Source organism: Genypterus blacodes, unplaced genomic scaffold (assembly GCF_046128005.1).
Source record: "Genypterus blacodes isolate CSIRO-AG114 ecotype Tasmania unplaced genomic scaffold, CSIRO-AGI_Gbla_v1 ptg000214l_1, whole genome shotgun sequence".
NCBI lineage: Eukaryota > Metazoa > Chordata > Actinopteri > Ophidiiformes > Ophidiidae > Genypterus > Genypterus blacodes.
In genome coordinates, this window is record NW_027467013.1 from 3,644,036 (window position 1) to 3,667,477 (window position 23,442).

The 23,442-nt window shown below is 44.3% G+C and overlaps 1 protein-coding gene across 1 annotated transcript; it reads left to right on the top strand.

Moving 5' to 3' along the window:
• The first annotated feature begins 2,084 nt into the window (after positions 1 to 2,084).
• On the top strand, positions 2,085 to 18,567 carry LOC143015876 (transient receptor potential cation channel subfamily M member 2-like). Its single transcript, XM_076170003.1, has 32 exons — positions 2,085 to 2,152; positions 2,469 to 2,625; positions 2,723 to 2,903; positions 6,560 to 6,726; positions 8,490 to 8,670; positions 8,788 to 8,849; positions 8,932 to 9,132; positions 9,204 to 9,306; positions 10,266 to 10,384; positions 10,565 to 10,843; positions 10,965 to 11,120; positions 11,789 to 11,918; positions 12,015 to 12,160; positions 12,261 to 12,373; positions 12,547 to 12,645; positions 13,469 to 13,694; positions 13,812 to 13,930; positions 14,026 to 14,158; positions 14,824 to 14,995; positions 15,140 to 15,320; positions 15,410 to 15,591; positions 15,727 to 15,889; positions 16,005 to 16,092; positions 16,177 to 16,261; positions 16,353 to 16,498; positions 16,588 to 16,652; positions 16,769 to 16,798; positions 16,899 to 16,985; positions 17,081 to 17,159; positions 17,245 to 17,355; positions 17,526 to 17,630; positions 17,737 to 18,567. The coding sequence occupies exons 3-32, from the start codon at positions 2,864 to 2,866 to the stop codon at positions 17,857 to 17,859; spliced, it is 3,891 nt and encodes a 1,296-aa protein (XP_076026118.1). The 5' UTR covers positions 2,085 to 2,152; positions 2,469 to 2,625; positions 2,723 to 2,863; the 3' UTR covers positions 17,860 to 18,567.
• The last annotated feature ends 4,875 nt before the right edge of the window (positions 18,568 to 23,442 follow it).

Genomic DNA, 23,442 nt, shown 5'->3' on the forward strand with positions numbered 1-23,442 from the left:
TAATGTTTGGCTGTAATGTGATGCTTCCCTGTGTAACAGGTTATGACATGATGCTTCAAGCTGAAAGCGAGGGAGTGATTATGGCTCTACTGGGCTTGGTAGAGGAAGTGAAGATAATGCTGCGCAGGTCAAATAACAAGAAAAGGGCAGAAATCATAATATTAAAGTTCCAGGCTGTGCACTTGCTTAGCAGATTCATTCTGCCACTTGTCTCTACACTCATCTTCAACTTGGAACAGGAAGAGATCTGCAGAGAGCAGCAGAGGATTTAAACTGATAGACTTCTGCTCCCCTACAGAAATGCTGCCTAAATCAGACAAAAGTGAGCAGATGCAGGATACTGACTTAGAACTAGGTCCTTCCATTGAAAAGGTGAGTCTTTGCTTGTTGTCATAAACCGACTGTAGTGATGAGATGTGTGAAGATTTGGGGATTCAGAGGCTCGACATTTCCATTATGAATTATTTTAAAATGCTGTTATGTTCATGAGCTGCATAGTTTCCTCCCTGTTATTGTTGTGTTGTTATTACTGTCATAAATCAGTTAACCACATTTCACTTGTTTTAGTGATGCATGTTCTGAAATGAACTCTTCCATATATTGCGGTTCAAACCAGCTGCGGTGGAAGCTGGTTCACACTCTGGCTTTGAGCACAGCTTGGCCCTCTAAGTGTAGCAGGGCCAGGAGATATGATCAGTATTTCAGTTGTCGACAACGCCACCTATAGGAGTTAGGCTCCCATTAGGAACTAAATGAACTAGCTGCGAGTCACCAAATAAGGTGAGTATGAAATCAGCACACAGGTTCGTGCAAGGAGGAAGCAGAGACAGGATTCTACTACAATTAAATTAACTTCTTTATTCAATTCATGCACATAGGCAGTCTAGTATGTAATGGGATTTTCCTTTGGGCTATGGGAGAAGTTCTCCGTCGCACAACAAAAACATAATAAGACACCAAACATATGCAGCAGGGGGAAGCTTATCAGAAGGGGGGGAGGGGCAATCTGTCTAAGAGCGGGGTCCAAGGGACCACATGTGAATACACTGCGCTGTACACCCAGGTGACACTACACTGCAGAAAATGGTAAGACACGTACACGGATACCCACCACCAGGTGCCAGGCCTCCCCGCTGATAGTACCCAACTCCTGCAACGAAAGAAGAAACCATAAAAACACGAAAAACACACAAGTTCAAACAGAACACAAATCGAGCCTCTGGAGACCAACAGCCGTCTCAACCTGTTTGGACTGATTGGGCAATACTACTGAATGAAACCACAGCAAAAAGAAATGAAATAGCACACAGTTAAGCACGGCAACACAATACAACCCCAAATGTTAGGTGCCCAGGCACAGGGGTCAGATTCGCTGTCAGTGAGGCTAACAGAAAACAGACGGGACAGAAATACACAATAAAGCATACAGACGATTTAGGCTTACAAACATTAAAAACAAAATAACCACAAACACACAGACACGCAGGCAGGTTACCACTTCGGGTGATCTGGCCGCACGCACGCAGTGCAACAATGGCCGACCCTCAGTATACAGACATGAAAAAAAAAAAAAAAAAGGAAAATTAAATAGGAACAAAACAGCAGCCGGTGACAGAAGGCAGCCCTCAGTTCTTGCAGTCAGCAGAACCACAGCCAGGGATCAACCGGAGCTTCACTTGAAGAAGAATGAATTGCCAAAACCGCCAAGCAGCCGGTAAAATAGAAGGCTTGCGACGCTTGTGGCTGCCCACGAAGGAAATCGCCACACGATCACACGCCAAACAATAATACTCCCGGAGCAACACTCCAACCACAGCACCCTTCACTCCAGGTGCAGAACATCCACGGGCTACAACCCACACAAGATGAAAAACGAAACGACACCGAAGACACTTCAAAGTAGTCCTGCCGCTCACTGGGCTACCACCGGCACAGTGCTTTTACAGGAGGCCAGAGACTAGCAATTAACGCATTAGCGTCGCATCGAGTGACGTCAGTCAGGTGCGGCGCAAGACAGCTCGGGCTTAAAGCTACAGGCACCTTAATTCCACCCACTACATAAGCACCTGTCTGTCTCCCCCTCTTTTCAGCACTGCACCTTAGCTTCCTCCATCCGGAAGAAGGAATGTGTCTTCTATGAAACGGGTGACAGGTAGGCTTTGCTTTTGCGTTTCAGCGATAGTCGTATAGCAGATTATCATAGACGCACAGGAGAGTACTTTTTTTCAGAGAACCTGGAAGACCCGTTTATCATTCAATTTTAATTAGCTCTGCTTTTAGAAATCATTTATATTTCAGACCCTTCAAAAAACAGATTGAAACAGATTGAAAACCCCAGTACACTTAATCCACTTGGGTTTAAGTGTAATGGGTAGTATCTGTTTTACTGATCTCACAGACTCTGTGTATCTTGATGCCTCCTTGAGGTGTTGGTGAACAGAAAGCATTGTTTCTTGTTTCTTCACTAGAGAGGGGATATGTAAGTGTGGCTACCCTAAGACCCACCATGTGAAGCCTGAGGACTTCACAGGGGAAACCTGGGATAAAGAAAGACATATCCGTGAAGTTCAAACTGATGCTTTTGGAGACATCACTTTTGGTGATTTGGGACAGATAACCGGCAAGGTAGAGCACCACCATGACTTATGATAAAAACAACAGAAACTATTTATGCATGTGGTTTCATACTTACATTTATGTCTGTGTTTCTGACCATTCTCAGTATGCACGAGTGTCCACAGACACCCAGCCTGAGATTCTGTACCGGCTACTGACTAAACAATGGAAACTCTCGCCTCCAAACTTGTTGATCTCAGTGACTGGAGGAGCCAAGAACTTCTACTTGAAGACCGGTCTAAAGAACATGTTCCACAGAGGTCTCATCAAAGTGGCCCAGATAACAGGTCAGCTCAATCAGAGAGAGATGAAAATGTCAATGATTATCCAGAGAACCCTCCCGTTTTACATGCACCTATTGTCCTCTGGGGTCAAATTGACCCCAAATTGTTTGACTGTTATTTAAAGCATATAGTGTAAATTTTCCATTAGATTTGTGTTACACCTTTAGTCTGACTTCAGTCCAACTCATCACCACAATTTTTTTCCATTCATTTTGGAATTTAGGGCTAAAAGGCCTTGTTTACATAAAATATACCCTATTTTTGAGTAAAAAAAAAATTTAATATTTAATATGATCTTTACTATTTGACATATACCAGAGTGGAATATGTCAAATTTTAGTGATAGTGCTGTTTTTGAATTTTTTGAATGGCAGCCCATACTGACACCTATTGGGGTCAAATTGACCCCAACTTGTTTGACTATTATTTACAGCATATAGTATAAATGTTCAACTAATTTTGTGTTACACCTTTGGTCTGACTCCAGTCCAACAAATTACCACAAACAATTCCCTTAATTAAGAATTTAGGGCCAATAGAGCTTGTTTACATAAAGATAAGATAAGATAAGATGAAATTTTATTATCCCGAGGGAAATTACTGTGCAACAGTTACAGTACAGCATGAAAACAAGAATCAGAAATCAGAAATAAGAAATCACCCAACTAGTGCAATAATGAAAAGTGCAAGAATGCAAGTAGACAATAAGTACACGATAACGATACACACAATAAGGGGTACGAAGTACATACAATGGGGGGAACAGTACGTGACAGTATAAGTACATTAGGAGGACAAGGTTACAAGTGCAATGTGCATCTGACTGTGAGGTATGAGTAATGATAATCTATACAACTACAGCATACACGTGTGTATATATGACATACAGCAATGTTAGTGCAATATACTATAAGGTGACAGTGAAGCAGGTTGGAGGGGGGGGCTCAGATCCCTATGTCCCCTATGTCCCCACCGACGCGGCTCGACACCTCGAGTAACTGTGTACTCAGTAGTACACCTGGGGGGAATGAGTCTGTTACTGAAGGTGCTCTTGTATGAGGCCAGCACCTGGTGGAGAGGGTGAGAGTCTTTGTATATGATTCTCCGTAGCTTGCGCAGCATTCTCCTCTCCGACACACGCTCCAACGAATCAAGTTCAGCCCCCAGGACGGAGCTAGCCTTCCTGACGATCTTATTGATCCTGTTGGCGTCAGCTGACCTCGCCCTACTGCCCCAGCACACGACTGCAAAGAAGATGGCACTGGCAACCACAGACTTGTAGAACATCCTCAGCATGGTGTTACAGACATTGAAGGATCGAAGCCTCCTCAGGAAGTAGAGTCGACTCTGTCCCTTCTTGTAAACAGCCTCAGCGTTCTTAGACCAGTCCAGTTTGTTGTCCAAATGGACTCCCAGGTATTTGTATACCTGCACAGAGTCCACAGTCACCCCATTGATGGTCACAGGTGTGGGGGGTGACTTCTTCTTGCGGAGGTCCACCACCAGCTCCTTAGTTTTGTCAGTGTTGAGCTGCAGGTGATTCAGCTCACACCACTCGACAAAGGAGTCCACGACACCCCTGTACTCCTCATCCTTCCCCTCGGTGATGCAGCCTACTATTGCAGAGTCATCTGAGAACTTCTGCAGGTGGCAGGACTCCGAGCAGAATTGGAAGTCGGATGTGTACAGGGTATGGTGATAGGACCGTACCCTGAGGGGCCCCAGTGTTGCACACCACAGTGTCAGACACACATCCCTGCAATCTGACAAACTGCGGCCGACCAGTTAGATAGTCCACTATCCAGGAAACCAGGGGAGAGTCTACCTGCATCGCCGACAGCTTACTCCCGAGTAGGGCGGCCCGAACGGTGTTGAATGCACTGGAAAAGTCAAAGAACATGACTCTCACAGTGCTGCCGGGTCTGTCCAGATGGGCATAGGCACAGTGAAGCAGGAAGATGACGGCGTCCTCTACTCCCGGTTTCGGCTGGTAGGCAAACTGGAGAGGGTCCAGTGACGGTTTGACCAGGAGCCGAAGAAATTACAGTACCAGTCTCTCCAGTGACTTCATCAGGTGGGACGTCAGCGCCACCGGTCTGTAGTCGTTGAGGGTGCTGGGACGTGACTTCTTCAAGATTCAACTTTATTGTCAAAGAGCAAGTACAGGTACAAGCCGATGAAATGCCGTTTTCACACCATTCATTCCTCAGAGTAACTCCACAATTATTCCAAGTTGAGCATAATGAGCTCAACTAGCTGGTATTGTGTTGTTGTGGAGGAATGGTGGGGGAGGGGAGTCAGCGTGGCTGGAGGGTTGAGGGGTGTTGATGGCGGACGAGCTGGCGGAGTGGTTAATGGGCCTCTCATCAAATCTATTGAAGAATAGGTTCAACTCGTTGGCCCAGACCTGGTCCCCCTCTGTTGACTGGCTACCGGTCTGCTTGTAGCCAGTGATGGTTTTCGTGCCGCTCCACACCTCCCTCAGGTTGTTTTGCTGAAGCTTTCGCTCCAGCCCCCTCCTGTAGGTGTCCTTGCCCTGTGGAATCTTCTCCTTCAGCTGTTGTTGGGGAAGCAGCGTACAGTCTCTGTGGGAACAATACTGTCTACAAAAGTTGATGTACCCTGTTACACAGTCCGCTAGATCGTCAATGTCTGTAGGTAAAGTAAGGCAGGTATTTGGGCTTCTGCCGCCCCAAACCCCTGCACGTTCCATGGACCTGGCATCGCATGCTGGCCATATCTTTATCCCATATTGCCCGGGTTGACTCGAGATGTACTACTTGTATGGACAGCGACCCTTTGAAGGTGACCAGGCGCTCATGCAGAGTGCCTGGATCGTACATCAGCGGCAGGAGAAACACCCACTTGTCCCATACATCTGTGGTCTGTATGTCTATGAACTCATGGTTATTTTCCTCCTCTTCTGACCCTGAATCCTCCTCATCAATTGATTCTTCCTCCTCTTTATGTTCAGCATTGTCCTCCTGGTCATTCTTTTCCACAACATGGTTAAATATTAGCTCAGGAGCCTCCTGTGCAACGGAGTGCTTCTGCCTAATCTTGTGCTCCCTTTCTCTCTCAGACTCAAATGTGAAATGCACCCCCCAACACCTCTTGTTGTTGTCCCATTATTAAATAACCATTTCTTGACCACACACATCAAACATCCAAGATCAAAGATGTGTTGAAAAGCAGTATGGTGTGACAATTTGCGTCAGTTAAAGATTCAATAAAACAATCAACCAATCAACCAAATGACTTCAAATTTCTTCTAATCATGTAGAGCATCATATCAAACAACCCCTATCATTTTCAGATCATTTGATGAAAGAAAACATATTTTATCAACTTTTTTGGTCCTTGGGGTCAAGGACAATAGAGGGTTATTAATGCAGTTTTGTGTGTGTGTGTGTGTGTGTGTGTGTGTGTGTGTGTGTGTGTGTGTGTGTGTGTGTGTGTGTGTGTGTGTGTGTGTGTGTGTGTGTGTGTGTGTGTGTGTGTGTGTGTGTGTGTGTGTGTGTGTGTGTGTGTGTGTGTGTGTGTGTGTGTGTCTACAGAACAACCAGACTGATGGGTGAAATAGATGGGTGAAATCATAGTCAATAGTTCTAGAGTTTCCTGTAGTGGCTTGAACGGCCCTTTTCCTTTGTTGTATGCAGGCGCCTGGATCATCACTGGTGGCACTCATACAGGTGTGATGAAGCTCGTGGGCCAGGCTTTGAGGGATTATGCCCTGAGAAACAGCTCCACAAAGGCCCAGATCGTTGCCATTGGAGTGGCCACATGGGGGACCGTTCACAACAGGAACGCTCTGGTGGATCCACAGGTAGGAACAACACACAGGGCGTCTCTTTGTGTGGCAATATTCATCACATGCACCCTTAGTGATGATATGCAGGGAAGATGCCTTCATATTGCAGATTCAAAGCCTGTATAGTCTAGATGTGCTGCCATTTATGGGGTTTTTGGGGTGTTGCAGGTGTAAAAAACAAATTGGGGAACCACCCCTTGTTGCAGGGGGACCAAGATAGCAAATAATTGACCTAAACCTCAAAGATTCACCATAAATCTCAATTAGCAATCAAAATGATTTAATGATTTAATTAACTGAGAATAATTTAAAGATTAGTTTTGTGCTCGAAATCAAAGGGTGATTCTTGGTGTAGACAGAGGATGGAATCATACAGACACTCGGAGCAAACAATTTCAGACACTTCTTGTTATAATATGAAAGGATTTATTAACTCACAATGATACTAATGGTCATCCACCATAAAGATAACAAATCGGAAAGACAAACAAATTACAAGAAATTCAGATAAAATGGATTCAATCACAAGGGAAGTAAAGCTTGAGTGTGTGTATGTGTGTGTGTGTGTGCGTGTTTGTGCGTGACATGTACAGGAAGTGACAAAGTTAGAACACACCCACTAGTGGGACCTGGATCAAACTAAAATGGAGAGATCTAGCTTCGAAACAGGGCTATACAAAATGGTGGGTAAACAGGTGTACAGGAGGAGTTCCAAAGTTCACAACCAAGATGGCGGATCACTCCTATCTACCCTGTGTGTGGGGACATGTGCCTGTGCGTATGTGCGTAGGGGTGACAGGCTGAAAGGCTCAGAGGAAATTCTTGCAGTACAACACAGATGAAAAATTAAAAGAACACACTTGTAATATTTTGCTTAGTTAAGAACACACAGTATCCTACATATAATGCACATAATATCACTTCCTAACTGTATTTCTGCCCAGACGTCTGAGCCTTACTTGGTGGAATTGCGTCCTTATTGCAATTCACCGTAGAATAGAACGAGCAGTCTGTTGCGTTGAGTCCTGTCGGGAGCCTTCCAGGCGGATTTGGCGGATTTGTGCGCTGGTGAGGGAATCACAAGAGCAGGTTTGCAGGGCCTCAAATCTTCTGATCCACATGGAGAGATTTGGGAGTTCGTCGACAGGGAATTGAAGAAAACAGGAGGAAATCGCTTGCCTCCTTGTTCGCGATTCAGGGTTCAGGTCAAGCAATCAAATCAAAATCTCGCCGGCAACAGTTTCAGAGGGAAAGGAAAAGTGTTCACTGAGACAAAGCTTTGGTCTTTGTCCAGGGAGAATCAGGGAGAACCTCCTAACGTCTTCAAAGCAGCAACAGGAGAGAGTTAGCTGGGTTCGCTGAATTATGAATATCCAGGGCATATTCTTGGCGTTCTAGTGTCTCCTTTCTGCTTTGAGTTGAGCTGAAGAGAAGTTGCTGTGAAGTTGGTGGGCTTTTAATAACCCCACACAGACAAGGTGTGAACAGGAGGTTGACCATAGGTAACTCTGGGAGATGTAGTTCTTTTAGCCTGTTCTGTGACAAAGGATTCCGGGCACATGGCTTTATCAGAGTGGGCCATGCTGCCCAGGCTTCAAAAAGGTGTTATAGGCCTCACATATTTACAACCTCAAACCTGTGTAAGCCCCCCACAGTGTTTTGTGATGACAATTAAAAAATGGGCTTGAATGCACTCTCAGTTTAAGGTGGGATTCATCTGTAATTGATGAATTAGCTGGATGTCTTTCCTCCATCTCCTTTCCTCACCGCATTCCTAGGGTTGTTTCCCTGCAAACTATCAGATGGACGTCCAGGGTCAGGGCCATCTGTCCTGCCTGGACAACAACCACACCCATTTCCTGCTAGTGGATGATGGGACCCACGGACGCTATGGTGTGGAGATTGACCTACGCAGTCGTCTGGAGAAGCTTATCTCCCAGCAGCCTCTTGGGAACGAAGGTTTAACTTATCTGATGCATTGTCTGTTAAATCTGCATGTCATTGTAGGTAACACAGGAAAGCTTTCACTTTTTTATCTGTTTGTCTGATTTGGTTTTGTTTGTCGTTGTCCTTCAGAGAGTGGTGTGACAATACCAGTGGTGTGTGTGGTTTTGGATGGAGGACCAGGAACTCTCAATGTGAGTCCATTTGCTGCCAAACCCTCCCTCTCTCCCCCTCACTCGCTGTCTGTCTCAGACTGTTCCCTGTGTCTCTTTGTAGACCATCTGCAATGCCATGCTGAATGGGACACCGTGTGTGATATTGGAGGGATCTGGCAGAATAGCAGATGTCATCGCCCAGGTAGCAGGACTGCCATTGATCAAAGTCACCATTTCCCTCATTCATCAGTTGATGAAAAAGTTTTTTAGTCTTGAGTATGACAACTTCTCCAACCTCATGATCATAGAATGGACAAAGAAGGTAGATGAATGTTCCTCATTAAGTGTTACTGGAGTCACACTGCACGTTCTAATTGTCCACTTTCTGTCCAGATTCAGGACATCATCAGGATGTCTCACTTGCTGACAGTGTTCAGAGTAAGTGAGGGCAAACATGAAGATGTTGACGTGGCTATTCTTCAAGCGCTGCTTAAAGGTAAAGATATTGATTTCAATTACTGACTGGAAGCTGCAAACATTAACAAAGCATTACTTATAAATACATGGAAAGACTTGCCACAAAATCATGTTCCCTCTTAGAGGAATGAACTGGACGTGGATATCAGATGAGTTGAGATCAAAACCCAAAGCAGCATTTTCTTGCAGATATTTTCACTTTTAGACTGCTTATTAGAGACATTGATAGCCACACGGATAAGAAGATCCAAAGTGCTTTTTGCAGGCTCCCTCCTCATCTTGCAGGTTTGGAGTGAGACCAATCACATAACCACAGAGTGATCTGAAGTGCATCATAACAAAGATATTTTAACACAGCGCACACTCACATTAGAATTCTGATTATGTTGATTCATCACTCAAAAATTTAAATACATTACCATAGTTTCCATCTATTAGCTTCATGAATATTGGATTAGCCACTGAGTTATAAAGCATTTCCAGGCAGCAGGCGGCTGTATTCTGACATCTCCTCCCCTTTCATCACTGTGGTCACAGAGATCTTTGCGTTTGCTCCTCACAGCTGCTGGTTTACATCACCACAGCTTATCTTATGTTGCCTCATCATCCTGGTAGTTTGTATAATCAGCAAGAACTTATATGTGTAATGACAGTGACAATAACCCTGTACACAAAATGGAATGATTCTTCATAAATATAATTCACAATTCCTTTTCTCCTGGGCCATATTTTTGTACAGATTTAGCCATAATCCAACCTGACTACCTGTTATCTTTGTACTTTGTAGGATCTCTAATTAAGATAGAGTTTACAATATAACAATATAACCCATCAGTGGTTACTTAATTTATTAATCTTTGCACTTTTTATCTATAGCCACTCATCCTAGAATAATCCCTGAACCTCTGCTCATTCACTGAGTGTAAACCTAATGAACATAGTGATGTCAGGTAAATCTGAATGAGTTTGTGCCCTCAGCTTCAAGGACCAGTGAGTCACCAGGAGGTGAATGGAAGAGGCAGCTGGAGCTGGCTATAGCCTGGAACCGGGCGGACATAGCTGAGACTGAGATCTTCACTGAGGAGAGCCAGTGGAAGGTGAGTCGTCCTATTACAGACTGAAACTAAACATCTAGAGCATGGAAAGGAGCATGATGGACTGACTGTCAGACTGGGGAAATATGGTTCACATTCTGACCACAAAGACTGAAGTGCACTTGTCTCTGGCCTTTGATTGGTTTTACAAAATGATCTCATTGTACTGTGACTTTCCTCTAGTCCGCTGACCTCCATGGGGCCATGTTCTCAGCCCTGAGAGGCCACAAACACCAGTTTGTGAGTCTGCTGCTAGAGAACGGTGTGAATCTGAAGGAGTTCCTCCAGGAGGAGAACACTCTTAATGAGCTCTACAAAATACCACCCAACTGCTCCTTTCTTCGCAAGCTGGCCAAAAGGGTAGGGCAAGCCACAGACATCTCCATGACTCATGTGTCTGAGGAAGTACGCCACCTGCTAGGAAACTACACCCAACACCTCTACCCATCCACTGCCTCTGGAGTGAGTGACAAAGAGCATTGAGCTGTGTTTATGCTTTGTCTATGTGCTCTGCTTATAACTGCCCAAACCTATCCATCCTTCATACAAACACACCCACTGTGTTCTTATGCAAATAATTCAGTATCCAGTCCTATGTGCCCTTTCTCACCAGCTGCCAGGTAAAAGTCAGGAGGATTCTCAACGTCCCTGTGAGCCCCACAGGGATCCAGGAAGAGACCTTTTCCTTTGGGCTGTCGTCCAGAATGATAAAGAGCTGGCTGAAATTGCCTGGAAGCAGGTGATCAAAACCCTAAAACTGTGGTCTGCATATTTAAATTCATTTTATATGCACTTTCCTGTACAAATGTCCTGCATGTGTATCCAGTGCTATCGCCTACAAAGGACAATGTTTCCAAAACAAAACTGCTTCCCGAGTAGATAAACCGGTCGAAACCAAAAAAAATAAAAGTCTCAATAAAAATAATTCTGACAGTAAACATGTTGCAGATGATGCACACTTATGAAATGAGTGGAAACATTCGTCGGTTCACCTGCAAGACACCAAAGCCATGGGCTCAATCAGCAGCACCTTCACCTCTACACATCACTTCACTGTCCTGACAAAACCAGGTCCTAGCATCAGACTGAGCTGAGCCCGCACAGTTCTAGGTTCGAGGTCTAAGTTATATGAAAATCTAAACAGCAACAAAAATCATCTTAATTATTCTGAAACTGTAAATATTACAACATGAAATCAAAATGGAGCGATGAGTAACCAAACATTTCCAAGGTTCCTTCTTCTGATATAAAACATTCAGTGTGTATGACCATGTTAATCATTGTCTCTGGGTGCAAACATGTTTCAATGAAACATTCTGATCAGCATTAACATTGTGCATAAACATACAATATTGTATATGATAGGAGACAATGTCTCAGTATCTGTGTCTTTATCTGTGTGGACAGTGCAGAGACTGCATGTCTGCTGCTCTGGCAGCCTGTAAGATCCTGATGAAAATGGCTGTAAAAGAAGACGATGAAGATGAAGCGGAGAACATGCAAGAACTCGCCAATCACTATGAGGAACATGCCATAGGTACACTTTATAGACATAATGAATGGGTTTGGGGGTATTATGAAATGAACATGGTCCTGATTATGAAAGAGTGTTCTTTTATCTGTGTTCTCCCAGGTGTGTTCAGTGAGTGCTACAATTGTGATGAAGAGCGAGCTCAGAAGTTGCTGGTTCGAGCTTCCCCATCTTGGGGAAAGACGACGTGCCTCAGGCTGGCACTGAGGGCTCATGCTAAAAGCTTTGTAGCTCAGTCAGGAGTCCAAGTATGGACACTCTCAATTTTTTCACATACCTTTCTGTGCAGATAACATAAGTTTTTTCAAGATTAAGATTTCAACATTTGTTGATTTCTCAATCTTCCAGGCTTATCTGACTCAGATCTGGTGTGGTGAGCTTGCAGTGGACAATCCTGTGTGGAGAGTAATGATCTGCATGCTCTTCTTCCCTCTTATCTACACTGGGTTTCTGACTTTCAGGTGAGTCCTACCTGCTGACATATTTCCCAGATGATAGAGGGTTATATCAGATTCTACAGCAGACAGTATTGTAACACTTTTTTGGTGGGGCGTTTTTTTGCATTTTTTATAAATGCGTACATTTGTATACTCTAACATGTAAATTATTGTGATTATTATTTGATTTTCCCCAGACGCGATGAGCTCTTTCAGAAGGAAACTCGGAAGAGTGAGGAGATGAAGACCATGGAGACAATCACAGAAAGTACGCTGAGAACTACTTATAAAACCCCGTAAGTAACTAACCCTTATCTTAACAAGGGCTCTTTTCTGGATTCCCAAACAGAGCTGAGTTACATTTTAAAGATGGTATTTGTTTTCAATTTTCTCTGGGTGCTATTTTTCCTAACGAGCTGCATTCAAATCTTGTATCATTTTAGGATTTTAGTATCATTTTAACGAACGAGCAGAAAGTTAACATCACAGTGCATTACTCTTCACAGTCACACCTGAAAATAAGCATCGTCTCAAAAACACAAGCCCTAAGCTCACATCTGTCAGGGCAAAGTGCAGCTACATCGCTAATTTCTGCTTTAGTTTCCACTGGACTGAAGAGAGGGAGAGAAAGGAATCCGTGTTGACTGGGACCTAGGGAATGTGTATGAGGAGACGAGGAGACGGAGACTTGTGAGGCAGTAGCTCAGTGGGTAGAGCTTCAGGTTCAGCTTGGGAACCGGAGGGTCGCTGGTTCGAGCCCCTGCCGAGGTGCCCCTGAGCAAGGCACCGAACCCTCAATTGCTCCCCCCTCTGCGAAGGGTGGTAATGTAATGTAAGTCGCTTTGGATAAAAGCGTCTGCCAAATGCTCGTAATGTAATGTTGTGCAAATATCCTGTACAGTCGGGTTGTTTATCATTGCGTTGTTGGAGACTAGTTGTGTTGTGTGCCAAAGTGAAACATCAGTGCTCGATGATCTCTTTGGCACAGTTTCTACAGGATGACATTATACAACAGTGCAGGCAGCTTCAGAACGCGTTATAGGCTGTGGGACTCATTCCTATTTTCATAAGTTGTCACAAATGTCACACGTGTTTATCCTCTGCCCCTGCTCTCCTCAGTGACCATGCCAGCCAGCAGCCCGTGGTTCCTCTGAGCTGCTGGTCCAGACTGGTCGGTTTCTACGACTCTCCACTGGTCAAGTTCTGCTGGAATAGTGTGTCTTACTTCGCCTTCCTCTTCTTGTTTGCTGTGGTACTGATGATGGACTTCCAGCTGCTGCCCTCTGCAGGGGAGTTGTTGCTTGACATCTGGGTGTTGTCTCTGGTCTGTGAGGAGGTCAGACAGGTGAGACACTGCTGGGAACATCAACAAAAGCGCACACACAAATCAGCATGTGAAATAATATTATCATCACCACACTGAATCTGCCTGTGATTCACTGATCTGCCTTTCCATTATCAGCTGTGTCATGACCATGATGGCTTTGGGTTCCACACGAAAGCAAGCATGTACATCCAAGACCTATGGAACATTCTAGACGTGCTGTCTATCACCATCTTTATCGCTGGCCTGGTGTGTAGGTAAGTTTCCTTCCTTCAAGAAAAACATTTCAGGCCATTGGAAAGATCGCCACCTGCTGGTTTTTCCTCTTAATTGTCAAGCTTTTGTGTTGTAGGTTGATTCCTCAGTTCCTCTACCTTGGTAAAATCATCCTCTGCATCGACTTCATTCTCTTCTGCATTCGTCTCATGGCCATCTTCACTATCAGCAAGACCCTGGGCCCCAAGATCATCATAGTCCGCAGAATGGTGAGAGGCTGGATGAGAGTTACAGTGGATAAAATATGCCGACTATAACTTTTATTTTATTGTTTTTAAGTTTGTGGAACATAGTGCTGCAACTGGTATGTTTGATTTAAGACAACATAACCTCTGAGACAGGTGTGTTTACTGTCCTCTAGCAATATTCATCGTTTGTGTTTGTTGTTCCTACAAAGAACAATGTGGAAATCTTTGAAGATTTCCTCCTGCAAAGCCTATAGACTGTTTAAGACTTTGGACACAATATAGATTTACATACACTGTACAATATCCGTCATGTTTACTGTGTAATAAAGGTGTTTGTGTCGAACACTGTCAAAGTGTCAGAACCCACTGGTCACAAACTGCCTTTGAAGCTTTGTTTTTTTTTATTGGTCCTTCACTTTACCAGCATGTTGACATCAATATGTAACACGTGATGGAATCTGGTAACATTCTGGGCTCCTCCAACAGAGCCTGTCACAGTGTTATTGAGAAACACTAACTAACCCTAACCTTAACTGCTCCTGATGTGCAGGTTAATATCATTGTGTAAATGTGAGGTAGTTCAGTCCATACAGTCCTAATAGACCCCCTGAACATGATCTGGATGATTTCTCCTTCTTATTTGTTTGCTGTTTCTAGCTTGTGACTGTTATGTCTCCGTCCTGCAGATGATGGATGTGTTCTTCTTTATGTTCCTGCTGAGTATCTGGGTGGTTGCGTACGGTGTGGCCAAGCAAGGGATCCTCATCCACAACGAGAATCGCCTGGATTGGATCCTCCGTGGGGCTGTGTACGAGCCTTACCTCATCGTATTTGGGAACGTCCCAACAAATATTGACAGTAAGAGGAGATGGAAAGTGGTTTCTGCTTTCCTGCTTTAAGTAGTATTTTTGTGGTCATGTTTTTGCCTTGAGCCACATATTTAAGCACCATTATTTATTGCTTTAACTTTATATCTTTACCATTTGTCTTTGTCATTAACAGATGCAGAGTTTGACATAAAATCGTGCAGCATAAACGGCACAGATCCTCTGAAACCAAAGTGTCCTGTGCTGAATGAAAACCAAACACCAGCCTTCCCAGAGTGGCTCACCATATTGATGCTCTGTGTTTATTTGCTCTTTGCCAATATTTTGCTGCTCAACCTGCTCATAGCTATCTTCAAGTGAGTCCTCCTCATCTTTATTCAACCATTTCTCCATCCTGTTTAAAGTGACTATAGCTTTTTTTCAACCCGTATGCACTCCCATACAGCTTTACATTCCAGGTGGTGCAGGACAACACAGACAGAATATGGAAGTTCCAAAGATTTCAGCTTATCAAAGAGTTCCATAGCCGCCCTGCTGCCCCTCCTCCTTTTTTCCTCCTCTGCCATCTTTACCTCTTTGTAAAGGGCATGGTGCTGTGGAGGAAGCATCAGAAAAGAACAGAGTTCAGTAAGTATTGGATGTTTCATTCAGATCTGTGGTGAAAATGGAGAAAATCACTCAATAGTAGTTTGACTAGTGAGGTTAACCATTATGTCCTCAAACAATGTCCTATTTAACAATCTGTACCTTCCTCTTTGACAGAGGATGAGCTCCCTCCGGCTGAGGAAGAGGAGCTGTTGTCCTGGGAGGCCTTAATGAAGAACCAGTACCTGCAGTCCAGCCAGCGAGAGCAGAGCCAGCGACAGCAGAGCCAGCGAGAGCAGAGCCAGAGTGTGGAGCGACGCATCATAGACATAGCGCAAAAGTAAAATCCTCTACAAATGTGTCCCAGACTGACAATGAATACAAATGGTGTACATCAAAAAGTACTTTAACTATTATACAATTTATGAGTTATGGATTTTCCTTCGTTTCCTGAGGGTCACCACCACAAACGATCGACTGGAGAGGGAAGAAGAGGGAAGCTCTGCAGCCATGGAGAAGAGACTCTCTCGACTAGAGGAGCAGGTTGTGATCTGATTTTTGCACATTAAGTGGAGAAAGCGGTCAACACAGTGCCTCATGTCTACTTATTGAAATTTGTCTCCTCAGGTCATCCAGTCAGCCAAAGCCCTGCAGTGGATTATGGACAATTTGAAATCTCCGGATAATACAGTAACAGAAGCACCAATCCTATGTAAGATACTGAACTACTGTAACTTACATATCATTGTCATCTTTTCACAAATGTTAGAAGAACTCATCTCTCCTCTCCCCTCCAACATCAGTCACAGCAGACGGTGAGTCCTCTCAGGGTTTGAGAAACATGCCAGAGAAAGACAAGGACGGCTTCCACATCAGCGCACGTCAGTTTCAATACCCCAACACCAAAGTTGTGCGTTTTCCTGTGCCAGAGGAGAAGGTGCCATGGGAGGTATTTCACTTTAACCCCTCCTTAACCACCACAGAGACTCAGATTGTCACTGAGTTCAATGATGAATGATTCTTAAAACTCTTCTCCAGGTGAGTTTCACCTCATACATGCCTCCCCATTATGCCTCTGAAGACAGTGGAGACTATGTGGATCGGTATGTTTACAAACGGAAACCAGTCGAAATCTTGCTACTTTTGTGGAGACTTCAATTTGTGTTATATTGCTGAGAATTACTCACTATATCTCTTTTTGCAACGTTTCTCCTCACAGATCAGAATCTGAAGCCTTGGATAATTACAGGTATGAAAGCACATGAGGCATCTAATAGCCCTTACAGTAAGTAACCAAGCATGTCTTGATGTCTAATATGGATCTGGTTTCCTCTAACTCCTGGAAATAGAAATCCTGGAGGGAGGACCGGCATGAGGGGGCGAGGAGCACTCAGCTGCCTGGGCCCAAATCTGAATGTGGACCTTGTGCTCACACGGTAGGTCAGAACAAATGTTTACTGTGATCGTAAACATGTTTGACTACCACTTTATCACATCATATGGTCTAAGACTTTGTCGATCTATGTTTTAGCTTGCGAGACAGTAAGAGATCTGTGTTGGAGTTTCTGGCAGTTTGGGACGAGAGCCAAGCAGCCTGGGCTTTACCTGGGGTGAGTCCAGCTGTTTGTTCACTTTAGGGGCTCTGCACTTTAAACATTTACAGATGTAGTAAGTTATCCTTTCTGATACCTTCAGGGGCCAGTCCAGTCTGGGGAGAACCTGCCAGTGATGCTCATGAAAGTGTTGGACCAGAAGCTGTATGAAACAATTAACACAAACATCAAGGAGGGAACTAAGGTAAAACAGGTTGGGTTTAGTTGAAACTCTAGCTGTTTGTATAACTGTCAATGCCATTGACAGGCATCAACCATGTACATGGACTGTTAGAGGATAGATTCTAACCTTAAGCCAATCTTTCTTTGATTTGATTACACTTGATGAAACAGGCAGTAAGTTGCAGGCTTGTTGTGTTTTAGGTGTTTGAGGGTTATGTGGATGACAGCAGGAACACAGATAACGCCTGGGTGGAGACCACAGTCCTCACCTTTCACCTGGACAGGACCAGCCCCTTTATGGACACGGTCTGCACATTTTGTTATTATTGTTAAACCTTAGTATTATATTATTATTTTGTGACATTAATTCTACGAGGTCTAGACTCTAGATCTAATGTAAGGTCTCTCTTAGGTGTCCAGTCATGGCTCGTCGCAGGCGGTTCAGTGGCTGGAGGTCAGCGGGAAAGCACAGCTTTGCTCCAACCAAAGAGACAACCTGCGCCTCATAGCCAAGCTTCATAACATAGAGTTCTGATGCTCAGAGTGCTGTGGCTCAAACTCTGCAGCTGTGGGAAAATCATGTACACAGAGTGTGTCCTCCATTTGATGTTATGAGATGCTCCAAATGTCTGTTAATGTGTTTAAATTGCCCTTTCCCTGTGTGTCCTCCAAATTGTTTGCATATCTGGGGGTTAAAAGTTCCAGAGTGCCCAGGTTGGATGTAAATGTGCCACCTTGTACCTTGCCCAGTACAAGGTGGGGTAGATATGTATTGAAGGTGTCCTTGTTATTTTTCCCTTCTAGGGTTTGTCAAATATGACAAAAAGTGGAGAATGTTGTGGGGGAAAAAATATCTGTGTATATGTATCAATAACCAATCAAATGTGTTTAATTAATCAAATGTAATCATCAATGATCAAACATTTAATAACCAACAATGTGTTTAATTAATCAAATCAAATTCATTCACAAAATTATGCGTGCCTTGGGCCTTCACCTGTTACACACAAACCTGGAGATTGTTCAGGCTTCCATTGTGCCTGTTGTCGTACTCTCCGGCCTTAGGTCCAGAGAGGCACCTGTGTATCTCTGTACTGTGACTGTGACTGGGAGTAGACACCCAGAGGCGCCCCTGACGCCCTGGAACCATCCATGTCCGTATGAGAAATCATGTCATGTAATGTATCTTGGTGTTTCTGTCTAACAACCAGAACTGAGCCACTGCAGTGTAAAGGAATAAACTGATTCTTCATTTTACTCCTGAGTCTTCTCAATTGTCTTGCTGCGTAAGACAAATTTCCACCACAGAGCGCCCCTGTGAAAAGACCGAAACCAATACATTAATGCCAAATGATGAACAGCATCTCAAAGTTATCCCTGAGGATACTAACTCAATATGAAAAGCCATTGCCAGTTGGTGTGCTAGTGAAGGAGTGCATGTATGCAGCTGGAGAGACTCTGATAGATGGAAAATAAAATGTCTACATTAAAACCTTTTTGAGCTTTTAGTATTTGGTGGTTTTTCCCAAATGAATATGACCAAAGTGTGCCTCCACTCCAGAACTTCACATTTCATTCATGCATCCAAAATAAAAGGCACGATCAATGCAGTTTTCAATCCGTCCAACAAGTGGCAGCATTGCGCTTATAAACAAGGCCAATACACACAGAGAACACACACAATCAATCAAACCAATGATGATTACACTAAAAATAACACTGATCATATGGAAACGCATCTGATCATAACAAAAACAACAACAAAAAAAAGACATGATGAGACTGAAAACTGTAAAAAGAAACAAATCACACTGGAAACACATCTGATCACACTAAAAAAGAGATCTGATCACACCAGAATCATGATCACTCTTACAAATCACAACCCTAACCCCAGTAAAACAGCCCTGTTCAGTCGAAACACATCTTGTGTGGTATGTGTGCTGTTTCTTTTGAACCTTTTGTCCAGATTGTTGAGGCAACATAGGAGCCTCTCAGTCCATACTGCACTCACATTAAGTAACAAGATCCCGAGATGAATGCTCTGGAGGTGTCGCCTGGCAACACCTGCTGCACAAATACCTGGCCATGTTTTAAGTTGTGAAACGCAGCACTTCCTCTCAAGCTGGACACCAGAAACGACTTTATGTTGTTGCTGTCGTTTTGTCACGTAAAAGGAGGATCCAAGGGCATGGATAAGGGTAATTATGAATCATACCTTCATATGGACGTCTTTAAGGAGCTCCCATCCTTTCCACTTGGGAAAAACAATAGAAGTGAAACAAGTGAAGGTATGTGTGGACTACAGTACAATGATAAGACTTCTGTGAATCAGACATGTGACTTAGTGTGTAAGTCACTTTTTTTAAATTTCAAGATGATGCTCATGTGGTTTAGTGATTCGCTGTAATGTGATGCTTCACTGTGTAGCAGGTTATCATAGACACACAGGATGCTTCAAGCTGAAAGGGAGGGAGTTATTATGGCTCTATGAGGGTGAAGCCTTTCCACAACACCACTAAAGCAGGGAAGTATAGCCTCCGAGTCCAGTGAAGATCGTGACGGATTTGAAAAACCTGTAAACTGAATCAGTGGGCTAGTATGGACTAGTAAGGACTTCTATTCGACCTGTTTGTTGGACGTAATAGATCGATTCATGTGCTTCAACTGGGCTTGGTAGAGGAAGTGAAGATAATGCTGCGCAGGTCAAATATCAACAAGATAAGAGCAGAAGTCATAATATGAAAGTTCCAGGCTGTGTAGTTGATTAGCAGATTCATTCATTCTGCCACGTGTCTCTTCCGCCTGGAACAGGAAGAGTTCTACAGAAAGCAGCAGAGGATTTAAACTGATATCAGACTTATTCTCCCCTACAGAAATGCTGCCTAAATCAGACAACAAAGTCCACCCAGCAGGCCTGGTTGAGCAGACGCAGGTTAGTAAATTAGGACTGGGTCGACTCATTTCTTCTACTCAAAAGGTGAGTCTTTGCTTGTTGTATTGATGAAATGTGCGAAGATTTGGGGAATCAGAGTGTAGACATTGCATCCAGATCTGGCGCCCGGTTGCTGTCTGTTCTGTTTGTGAGAGGTTTGTTCGGGTTTCAGCCCAGTCCAGCGCTCCTCTCTTTCCTCTCTTCTGTGACATCACTAATGCAGTGCTGAGTCTGAGCCTTTAGCCAAAGCACGACTGCTCTGCGGCTCCTCTGCTCATGCCGCTGTCGGCCTCAGCTCTGAGCCGAACTGTATCCCCTGTGCAGGGGCCAGGATGGGCGAAGCTGAGGTGGAGGCTGAGCTGGTTCACACTCTGGCTTTGAGCACAGCTTGGCCCTCTAAGCACCTGTCTGTCTCCCCCTCTTTTCAGCACTGCACCCTTGCTTCCTGGATCCGGGAGAACATCCGGAAGAGGGAATGTGTCTTCTATGAAACGAGTGTCAGGTAGGCTTTGCTATTGAGTTTTGGCGATGAAAGTCTCTGAACTGACCTTGATGCTGCTGTTGCTAAGAGATCTGTCCTCTCAAACACACGTCTGCTGCAAAGTCAACCATTTAAGCCTGGAGTCCAAAATACTACTTTGACACTGTCTGTATAGTTCTTGTTTTAAGGAGCTTTTTAGCTGTTTAGCTTTTAGGAGCTGTTTACCCGTGTTTCAATCTGGTAATGTGGGCTTTGAAGTGTTCTTTCTAAAAGATGCTTTGTGCCTGTGGGAAGAGCAGTCTCTGGGCTAGGACAACAACTATCCCCCTTTCTTTCTAATCCATTTACCCTGTGCTACAGTGCCAATCAGTGGGCAGCCTGGGTTACGTTTTTTTCAGATAACCTGGAAGTCCCCCTTTATCATTCAATTTTATTTAGCCCTGCTTTTAGAAATCATTTATATTTCAGACCCTTCAAGAAACAGATTGAAACCCCAGTCACATCCACTTGGGCTAAGGTGTAATGGGTAGTATCTGTCTTACTGATCTCACAATCCCCGTTGTATCTTAATGTCTCCTTGCCGTTTTGGCAAACAGAAAGCATTGTTTTTTGTTTCTCCGCTAGAGAGGGGATATGTAAGTGTGGCTACCCTAAGACCCACCATGTGGACGAAGCCATCAAGCCCGAGGACTTCACAGGGGAAACCTGGGATAAAGACAGACATATCCACGAAGTTCAAACTGATGCTTTTGGAGGCATCACTTTTGGTGGTTTGGGACAGATAGCCGGCAAGGTAGAGCACCACGATGACTTATGATCGAAAACAACAGAAACTATTTATGCGTTTGGTTTTATGCTTGCATTTATGTCTGTGTTTCTGACCATTCTCAGTATGCACGAGTGTCCACAGACACCGAGCCTGAGATTCTGTACCAGCTACTGACTGAACAATGGAAACTCTCGCCTCCAAACCTGTTGATCTCAGTGACTGGAGGAGCCAAGAACTTCTACTTGAAGACCGGTCTAAAGAACATGTTCCACAGAGGTCTCATCAAAGTGGCCCAGACAACAGGTCAGCTCAATCAGAGAGAGAAGAGAATGAAGTCACGTCATGTCAATGATTATCTTGAGAACCCTATAAAGACGTGTGTTTAATAATTATTCATGCAGTTAGTGAGTGCTTGCGTCAGTCTTTGTGTGATAGACAGACAAACCAAGATGGGTGAAATCATAGTCAGTAGTTCTTGAATGGCCCTTTTCCTGTTTTGTATGCAGGCGCCTGGATCATCACTGGTGGCACTCACACAGGTGTGATGAAGCACGTGGGCCAGGCTTTGAGGGATTATGCCCTGAGCAACAGCTCCACAAAGGCCCAGATCGTTGCCATTGGAGTGGCCACATGGGGAACCGTTCACAACAGGAACGCTCTGGTGGATCCACAGGTAGGAACAACACACAGAATTTGAATATGAATATCTTTGTGTCGCAATATTCATCACATGCACCCTCAGTGATGATATGCAGGGAAGATGCCTTCAGACTGCAGATTCAAAGCCTGTATAGTCTTGATGGGCTGCCATTTATGGAGTTTTGGCGTGTTTTGTGATGCTAATTCGAGTCCATTGTGATGCTTAACGATGGACTCGAATGCACTCTCAGTTTAGGGTGGGATTTATTGGTAAATCCGGCAAGTATTGATGAATTAGCTGGGTGTCTTTCCTCCATCTCCTTTCCTCACCACATTCTTAGGGATGTTTCCCTGCAAACTACGAGATGGACGTCCAGGGTCAGGGCCGTCTGTCCTGCCTGGACAACAACCACACCCATTTCCTGCTAGTGGACGATGGGACCCACGGATGCTATGGTGTGGAGATTGACCTACGCAGTCGTCTGGAGAAGCTTATTTCCCAGCAGCCTCTTGGAAACGAAGGTTACCTTGTCTGATGCATGTCATTGTAGATAGCACCCAAAAGCTTTCACTTTTTATCTTTTGATCTGATATGGTTGTTTGTTGTCCTTCAGAGAGTGGTGTGACAATACCAGTGGTGTGTGTGGTTTTGGATGGAGGACCAGGAACTCTCAATGTGAGTCCTCCATTTGCTGCCAAACCCTTCCTCTCTCCCCCCCCCTCTCTGTCTGTCTCAGACTGTCCCCTGTGTCTCTTTGTAGACCATCGCTAATGCCATGCTGAATGGGACACCGTGTGTGATATTGGAGGGATCGGGCAGAATAGCAGATGTCATCGCCCAGGTAGCAGGACTGCCGTTGATCAAAGTCACCATTTCCCTCATTCATCAGTTGATGAAAAAGTTTTTTGGTCTCGAGTATGACAACTTCTCCAACCTCATGATCATAGAATGGACAAAGAAGGTAGATGAATGTTCCTCATTAAGTGTTACTGGAGTCACACTGCACGTTCTAAATGTCAACTTTCTGTCCAGATTCAGGACATCATCAGGATGTCTCACTTGCTGACAGTGTTCAGAGTAAGTGAGGGCAAACATGAAGATGTAGACGTGGCTATTCTTCAAGCGCTGCTTAAAGGTAAAGATATTGATTTCAATTACTGACTGGAAGCTGCAAACATTAACAAAGCATTACTTATAAATACATGGAAAGACTCTCCTCCCCTTTCATCACTGTGGTCACAAAGATCTTTGCGTTTGCTCCTCACAGCTGCTGGTTTACATCACCACAGCTTA

Bases quoted from the DNA above. Each gene is read 5' to 3' on its own strand.
- LOC143015876 (XM_076170003.1), top strand. From the start codon at position 2,864: ATGTTCCACAGAGGTCTCATCAAAGTGGCCCAGATAACAG. The intron at 15,321-15,409 runs GTGAGTCCTCCT...ACTCCCATACAG, and splicing joins CTGCTCATAGCTATCTTCAA to CTTTACATTCCAGGTGGTGC. The intron at 16,653-16,768 runs GTATGTTTACAA...TTCTCCTCACAG, and splicing joins AGTGGAGACTATGTGGATCG to ATCAGAATCTGAAGCCTTGG.